The sequence below is a fragment of the Scyliorhinus canicula genome, chromosome 19 (assembly GCF_902713615.1).
Source record: "Scyliorhinus canicula chromosome 19, sScyCan1.1, whole genome shotgun sequence".
Lineage (NCBI taxonomy): Eukaryota > Metazoa > Chordata > Chondrichthyes > Carcharhiniformes > Scyliorhinidae > Scyliorhinus > Scyliorhinus canicula.
This window is the reverse complement of record NC_052164.1, coordinates 99,335,864-99,344,605: the sequence shown is the minus strand read 5'-3', so window position 1 is coordinate 99,344,605 and position 8,742 is coordinate 99,335,864. Positions and strand designations below refer to the sequence as shown.

At 46.8% G+C, this 8,742-nt stretch overlaps 1 protein-coding gene across 2 annotated transcripts in view; it reads right to left on the bottom strand.

Moving 5' to 3' along the window:
• Positions 1–8,056: 8,056 nt before the first annotated feature.
• The window catches only part of LOC119954183 (junctional adhesion molecule-like), a 42,042-nt gene continuing 41,356 nt past the window's right edge, over positions 8,057–8,742 (bottom strand). For both annotated transcript variants that reach the window (XM_038779174.1, XM_038779175.1), the window contains exon 8: positions 8,057–8,509. In XM_038779174.1, the coding sequence (XP_038635102.1) occupies positions 8,483–8,509 (27 nt within the window). In that variant the 3' untranslated portion in view covers positions 8,057–8,482. The remainder of the gene's footprint in view (positions 8,510–8,742) is intronic.

Sequence of the window (8,742 nt, the reverse complement as noted above, 5' to 3'; positions counted from 1 at the left end):
GGATTCCTAGCCCAGTGGCGGGTGGGGAGGTTAGCTCCCCTCCATCTCGGAGCCATGAAGCCAGTTCTAAGCTAGAGGGGGGGACCTCATTGAGGTCTACAAAATCATGAGAGGTATAGACAGGGTGGATAGCAAGAAGCTTTTCCCCCAGAGTGGGGGACTCAATTACTAGGGGTCACGAGTTCAAGGTGAGAGGGGAAAAGTTTCAGGGAGATATACGTGGAAAGTTCTTTACGCAGAGGGTGGTGGGTGCCTGGAACGCATTGCCGGCGAAGGTGGTAGAGGCGGGCACGATAACGTCATTTAAGATGTATCTAGCCAGATACATGAATGGGCAGGGAGCAGAGGGATACAGATCCTTAGAAAATAGGCGACAGTTTTTGATAGAGGATCTGGATCGGCGCAGGCTTGGAGGGCCGAAGGGCCTGTTCCTGTGCTGTAATTTTTCTTTGTTCTTTGTTCTATTTGCTTGCCGTCCATCTAGACATGGCCTCCCCACCCCTTCCAGGTATAGGACAACCTGGAGGAATGGAGATGAGTGTTCCTCCTCTTCACAATAAATAAATAAAAATAAATAATCTTTTATTGTCACAAGTAGGCTTAAATTAACACTGCAATGAAGTTACTGTGAAAAACCCCTAGTCGCCACATTCCGGCGCCTGTTCAGGTACACTGAGGGAGAATTCAGAATTTGACTACACATGGAGGGACACATTGATCTTTAGTCAGGGTGATGGGAGCCATGTGCAGGAATCCTCCCTCAGTTACTATTCCAGTTTCCTTCGCTATGCCCAAGAATCTATAGAGAGCCCATTGCCTTGACAACATGGAAAGACTAACTACAGGAGCCCTTGTCAGCCTTGACCATTACCCTGGGAGGATGGAAGTTTGGAAGTTGACTGCCATCCACCAGCTGTGCACCCTGGAGGCATTTACCCGCCTCCCTTCACCCCTGCTCTGACAGCAGCGGATGACAATTGGCACAGAATGATGACAGCTCTGGGCCATGTTGGGACTACGCTGTTTTGAGGCCCATGAGTGGAGGAGCGAAGCTTCTGAAATGCGGACTTCACCATAGGAAGGAGATCACAACTGAGCACCGGGGAAATCCAGTTTCCTCATAATTATTAGGGTGTCCCTTTAGTTGGCCACTTGTGCTGACCTTGAACTCCAGCCATCCAATAGACTTTCTGACTAATTGTGTGGTCGAGGTCAAGGTGAAAAACGGTGCACATCACCTTCCATACTCAGTCGACCATCTTCTACCCTTCCCTGTCACCCACCAACTTCTCCGCATAACCACCAACCCACCCACCAACACTATTCCTCTCCCCTTATCACCAATGAATCATTCCCCATTATCCTGGACCCTACCACACTGTGCCTCCACATGCCTTTCCACCTGTCAGAGCTGACATCCATTAAATAATCCTCATGCCTACACCCTGCACCCTCCTGTTATCCCAGCCACTTGCCTTGTTCCCTCTCAGGACACCCCCTTCCACCCACTTCGATGAGACTGTCACCTCCAGAGAATCCCCACAATGCAGAAGGAGGCCATTTGGCCCATTGAGTCTGCACTGACCATCTGAAAGAGCACTATGCCTAGATCCACACCCTGCTCTATCCCCGAAACCCTGCACTTTGATCATGTCCAATCCACCTAACTGTACATCTTTGGACTGTGGGAGGAAACCGGAGCACCCAGAGGAAGCCAGACAGACACGAGGAGAACGTGCAAACTCCACACAGACAGTGACCCAGGGCTGGAATTGGTCCCTGGCGGGGTGAGGCAGCAATGCCACCTACCAAACTGTCACAATGGGCCAGTTACCCTACCACACACCCCCATCCACTAAGATTATCATTGTTTCCTCCTATCACCAGTGTCCTGAGCTAATCTCCCAGGAGCCTCAAGACCCACACCCTCAAAGGCATTTTGCCTCTTCGCCCCCCCCCATCATCTCTCCCCTCCCCCCACACACACACATTCCACACACACACAAACTGCCCCATCACTTCCCTGGATACTCACTCCACCCTCTTCTCTCCTTAACCTGTCTCCCGTGCCCAGTCTGGGTGCAGCCTTTACTAAGGGCGCGCGAGTGAAACTATGTGGGGTATCCAGTAAGGCAAAAAATAGCATCTGCTGACCACAAGGTGGTGGAAGAGGTAGAACTTACCAGGTGCATGTTACTTATATACAGTCATAAAAATAAACTGTTTGCTGTCAGCTGGTGGGGAAATGAATTTAGAGGATGAACTTAATTCAAGCGAGGTTGCCTTTTAATGAGCATGAAGGTATGCTAATGTATGTAAATGTAGTTCCCTACATTGTTCGTCTTTAACCCACCTTGAAAGTCAGGAGAACAAAATTCCAATAGTTTATCCATGTGAAGAAACTGACTTTATGCCTTTCGCCAAATGAAGTGACCCTGCCCGTCAAGGATGCCGTTGCTGGTGGGGGGGGGGGGGGGGGGGATTCTGCACCAGTTGAGGCGAGTGGCCTGTTTCAATGTAAATACTGTATAAAATACATTTTGAAATTAAAATTGTTCACACTTGACGTGCCACTTGCCATGCTAAATTGCCCTTAGTGTCCAAAAAGGATAGGAGTTATTGGATTACGGGGATAGGGGGGAAGTGAGAGCTTAAGTGGGTCAGGGCAGACTCGATGGGCCGAATGGCCTCCTTCTGCACTGTATGTTCTATGTATTCAGTTGACTTTATTTATTAAAGCTTATAACCGAAACAATGATCTAATCCCTCGCTATTATAATTTATTTATAATTACGACATTGCACCATCTGTGGTCTTGCACAAATGTCATCCACATCTCCTTTATTGGTTCAATCTGTGTCCCATTTATAAAACCCAAAAGTGTGGCTTTTTAAGTTTGTCTACTATACAGGTACGTAGCCACATGCCTGAAAGACTAGTAGATTGTATCAAACAGCTTGACCTTTCAACTGTTCGCAATCAACAGAATGCTGACTGTATTCAACAAGCTTGCAAAACTCAGAACACAATGTCGAATGTTAGATGGGATTCCACATTGGACAGCATTCACTGAACAATCCTGAGTGTACCAATAATTACACTAGAACTGATGTCATATAATCAGCTGGGCTTGATAGAAGCTACATATATTCATACACAAGGATCTATCATCTGCAGGCAAAAGGAACATGTCCAGGAATTGATCCTTTTTTGAATTAAACAAAGGCGTGAGAACAATAGTTCCCTGGTGCATTCTCCATGGCAACTCTTTGGCCAATCAGAATTGGCTTGCTAACCAATCAGCACCCTTTCCTCATGCGGTATAAATTGTTGCCCCGTTGAAATGTGTAATTCTTGTATCTGTCCTGATGAATTTAAGGTGCGAGGGGCGAGGGGCGAGGTTTAGAGGAGATGTACGAGGCAAGTTTTTTTACACAGAGGGTAGTGGGTGCCTGGAACTCGCTGCCGGAGGAGGTGGTGGAAGCAGGGATGATAGTGATGTTTAAGGGATATCTTGACAAATACATGAGTAGGGTGGGAATAGAGGGCTACGGACCCCGGAAGTGTCGAAGATTTTAGTTTAGACGGGCAGCATGGTCGGTGCAGGCTTGGAGGGCTGAAGGGCCTGTTCCTGTGCTGTACTTTTCTTTGTTCTTTGAGCGCAAACTGAAAAACTTCAACAACATGTCACCTTTTTCAGCAATGCTCAAGTTTATCTACAGGAGGGGCAACACGGTGGCACAGTGGTTAGCACAACTGCCTCACGGCGCTGAGGTCCCTGGTTCGATCCCGGCTCTGGGTCACTGTCCGTGTGGAGTTTGCACATTCTCCCCGTGTTTGTGTGGGTTTCGCCTCCACAACCCAAAGATGTGCAAGGTAGGTGTATTGGCCACGCTAAACATTGACTCTTAATTGGAAAAAATTAATTGGGTGCCCTAATTTTTCTTTTAAAAAGTTTATCCACAGGACTCGTACCTTAAGATAAATATATATTTATACTCTTGCGTTTCTCTCTGTTCGTGCATACACACCCTTCAGTATCTTTTCATTGACTGTCTACTCTCCAAATTGTTTGACCTCACAAATAAATCTGCATCTGCCACCTGCCTGCCCAGTTCACTAATGTCTTTTACTATCCTTCTTACTTTTTGCTTTGTTCAATGTCATGATCCCTATTCCAAATTCCAATCGTGTGTACACAGCAAGGGTACCCTGACTTGTCCCCTGGGGTGCAAGGCTCCCAGACCTTCCCCAGTAAATGCAACATTAATTTGCCCCACTTTTACTTCTCCTGAACCAGAAACATCAATCTTTGTTACGAGACTCCATACCAAAAGTCATCTGAAAAGTCCACATTCACTTCATCAACCTGGATTCCCTTTACCTCACCAAGCAGCTGCTTCTTTAAAAAAAACATACTAAATTTGGAAAACTTGCCTCTCCTTTAACAAATCCACCCTCTGCTAACCATTTAATTTCTCGCTGGTCATTATATTGATCTCAAATAATGGATACAATGATTTGATTAGAGCTGACCGTGGACTTAGTAGTTAACTGATTTATCTCTGTTTTTGAACAAGAGCATTGCATTTATTATCCTCCAATCCCACCACACAAGCACACATCTAAAGAGGAATTATGGCCCAGCCTTCTCCAATTTCTTTCAACAGCCTCAGGTGTGTGGGGTCAGGGCCCAGTGAGTTCTGCTCATTTTTCTTTTTCAAAACCATTTCCTTTTGTACAATTATAACTGAGTTCCTTGTCTTTTTCTGCTGCACCTACACTCTCACATCAACCGTCATTTGTAAAGATATATTTAAAGGCTGGCGTATGCTGAGTAAGCTGCTGGTAGATACAGCGGGAGCCCGGTTGCTACAATTAGTTATGTCATCACTTTGTCCGAGAGGGAGTGATGCTTTGCCGTTCATTATTTAATTTGTCCTTTTGGAAAGATTTCGATGGGGGTGCCGGGGGGGGGGGATGGGGGATGGGGGGGGGGATGGGGGATGGGGGGGGGGATGGGGGGGGGATGGGGGATGGGGGGGGATGGGGGATGGGGGGGGGATGGGGGATGGGGGGGATGGGGGTGCCCGGGGAGGGGGGCTGTTTTTTCTAGCCGAGCAGGTTGTTGGTTCAAGCTCCAATGCAGACGTTGAACACAAAATCTCGGCTGACTTTCCTAGTCCAGTACTAAGGGAGAACCACAGTGTTGGAGGTACCATCCTTTAGTTTTTTTTTAAATTCCCTGATGCAACGGGCATTTCTAGTAAGGTTCTAACCGCGCTTGAACACAGCAAATTACCCTTACCTAGGTGAACCAAATTGTTTTTTTTCAAAGAATTTACAGTGCAGAAGGCGACCATTCGGCCCATTGAATTTGCACCCGCTCTTGGAAAGAGCACCCTACCCAACCCCACACCTCCACCCTATCTCCATAACCCAGTAACCCCACCCAACACTAAGGGCAATTTTGGACACTTAAGGGCAATTTAGCATGGCCAATCCACCTAACATGAAATGAAATGAAAATCGCTTATTGTCCGAGTAGGCTTCAATGAAGTTACTGTGAAAAGCCCCTAGTCGCCACATTCCGGCGCCTGTTCGGGGAGGCTGGTACAAGAATCGAACTGTGCTGCTTGCCTGCAACATGCACATCTTTGGACTGTGGGAGGAAACCGGAGCACCCAGAGGAAACCCACGCACACACAGGGAGAACGTGCAGACTCTGCACAGACAATGGCAAGTTGAGAATCGAACCTGGGACCCTGGAGCTGTGAAGCAATTGTGCTAACCACTATGCTACCTTGCTACCCCAGCCTAGCAAGTAATGGATGGTTGTTCAATGCATAATATTACTGGGGAGATGAACTTTCAAATCCCACCAACTGCAATGCTGGGATTTGAACCCATGCCCCCAGATGATTAACCTGGGTCTCTGAATCACTAGTCCAGTGACATTACCACTATGGCACCACCTCTGCACAAGATATGAGATGAAGGTGGAAGATTGTATGGCACTATTTCGATGAAAGGCAGCGAGAATGATCCCTGGTTTTCGGCCAATATCTATCCTTCAAGCGACAGAACTCAATTGGCTGGAAAGAGCCTTGGGATATTCTGAGTCTGAGGAAAGATGCTCTATAAAGCAAATATTTTCAAATTCTTGCTGTAGAGGGGGGGAGAAATCTGTAAAGAAAAGACCGTGAGGCAACCCTGATAATAATCCAAACAGATGTGGAAAATCTAAAATAAAAACAGAACATGCTGAAAATACACGGCGGGTCCATCACACAAACCTGCCTTCAATCCATTGACTCCATCTACACCTCCCGCTGCCTGGGGAAAGCGGGCAGCATAATCAAAGACCCCCTCCCACGCGGCTTACTCACTCTTCCAATTTCTCCCATCGGGCAGGAGATACAAAAGTCTGAGAACACGCACGAACAGACTCAAAAACAGCTTCTTCCCCGCTGTTACCAGACTCCTAAACGACCCTCTTATGGATTAGAACATAGAACAGTACAGCACAGAACAGGCCCTTCGGCCCTCAATGTTGTGCCGAGCCATGATCACCCTACTCAAACCCACGTATCCACCCTATACCTGTAACCCAACAACCCCCTTAACCTTACTTTTATTAGGACACTACGGGCAATTTAGAATGGCCAATCCACCTAACCTGCACATCTTTGGACTGTGGGAGGAAACCGGAGCACCCGGAGGAAACCCACACACACAGGGGGAGGACGTGCAGACTCCACACAGACAGTGACCCAGCCGGGAATCGAACCTGGGACCCTGGAGCTGTGAAGCATTTATGCTAACCACCATGCTACCCTGCTGCCCCCTGTGTAATGATTGACCTCATTAACACTACATCCGTGTATGCTTCACCCGATGCCGGTGCTTATGTGGTTACATTGTGTACCTTGTGTTGCCCTATTATGTATTTTCTTTTATTTCCTTTTCTTTTCATGTACTTAATGATCTGTGGAGCTGCTCGCAGAAAAATACTTTTCACTGTACCTCGACAATAAACAAAATCCATCCAATCTAATCCAGGTCAGGAAAACAGGGTTAACATTTCAGATCTGTGAGCTTTCGTCGTTCTGATAGAAGGTAATGATCTGCAGCATTGACTCATTCTCTCTCTCCATTAGGTGCCACCAGACCTTCCGAATATTTCCAGCACTTCCTGTTTTTGTACCTGATGTGGTTACTTCCTCTATGAGTTATTGCACGCAGAGTAAAGTTGACTAGTCTGGTAAGGTGAAGTTACCATAGTTCCAGATTACCGCAGGCTGCTCCATGACCTCCTAAAATGCACAACAGGTTGGTGAGCTGACTGGTGGTGGTTTAACCTGAGGATCACCACACCTCCGGCGAGGGGCAAGGTTGAGAAGGAGGGGCCGGTACGGGGATTGAACCCACGCTGTTGGCCTCACTCTGTGTTGTGAACCAGTCGTCCAGCCAACTGAGCTGAACCAACCCCCAAGCGCACACAGAGTAAACAGTGTTCAGAACTACACTGTCCAACTGTGTTGAAGGGGCACAATCCTCATGGGCAGCATGGTAGCATTGTGGATAGCACAATCGTTTCACAGCTCCAGGGTCCCAGGTTCGATTCCGGCTTGGGTCACTGTCTGTGTGGAGTCTGCACATCCTCCCCATGTGTGCGTGGGTTTCCTCCGGGTGCTCCGGCTTCCTCCCACAGTCCAAAGATGTGCGGGTTAGGTGGATTGGCCATGCTAAATTGCCCTTAGTGTTGGGTGGGGTTACTGGGTTATGGGGATAGGGTGGAGGTGTTAACCTTGGGTAGGGTGCTCTTTCCAGGAGCCGGTGCAGACTCGATGGGCCGAATGGCCTCCTTCTGCACTGTAAATTCTATGATAAAAAATTCTATGAGTAATAGCAAGAACTTTGTTAGTTAGCAGGGACTCTCAATGGAACAGAAATTGAACAGTGTCACTGAAACACATTTGATCTTAGGACATTAAAAAAAGACTTGTTATGAATTTCGGCCCCAACTTCGAAACAAAACAGAAGCAAATTCATCACAAGGTTTCTCACTGAAATTATATTCCTTTAGCATCATCACCAGGAACTATAGAAACGGACAAAACATAGAAGATTTATTCATTTCACAGTTCTCTCTCTTTTCAAACATTGAAATATAAAGTTGGACCCAGAAGTGACGTTGTGCTCCTTAATGTGATAACACAGACCCAGTTTGTTTTGAAAGGGCTGGAAAAAAACGATAGTTTAGGGAACCAGAGATACGGAAGAAATTCAGTCATTTCATCAAAACATATATCCAACATCGTCTTGAAGAATTGTCACGGTCGTTTTGATGTTCACAAAATGACGAATACAGCCTCGAAAAAATCCAATGATCCGCTGGATTCTAGAGAATTCACAGAGTGGGATCAACCACGTTCTCCAGAAATGGGATCACTGAGCACGATACAATCAAGAACATCCTCTAATTTCCTATTCCTATGAACGAACGCTGGAGACAAAAGAGAGACGGGAAAATATTAGTTGCAAAACATGCTGGAATAAATTTCACATTCCGGGCTAATTTTATGGGTTTTCCCGAATGGGAAGAATTGTTCACCTGGGAAAATCACCGCACTGCTCCCTCACCTCCTAAAACAGGTGGATAAGTCTGCCCAGAGCATGATCCACAATATGTAACAGCTATGCCTTGTCCGAGGAACAGATTGGGAAGTAGCTCACAAT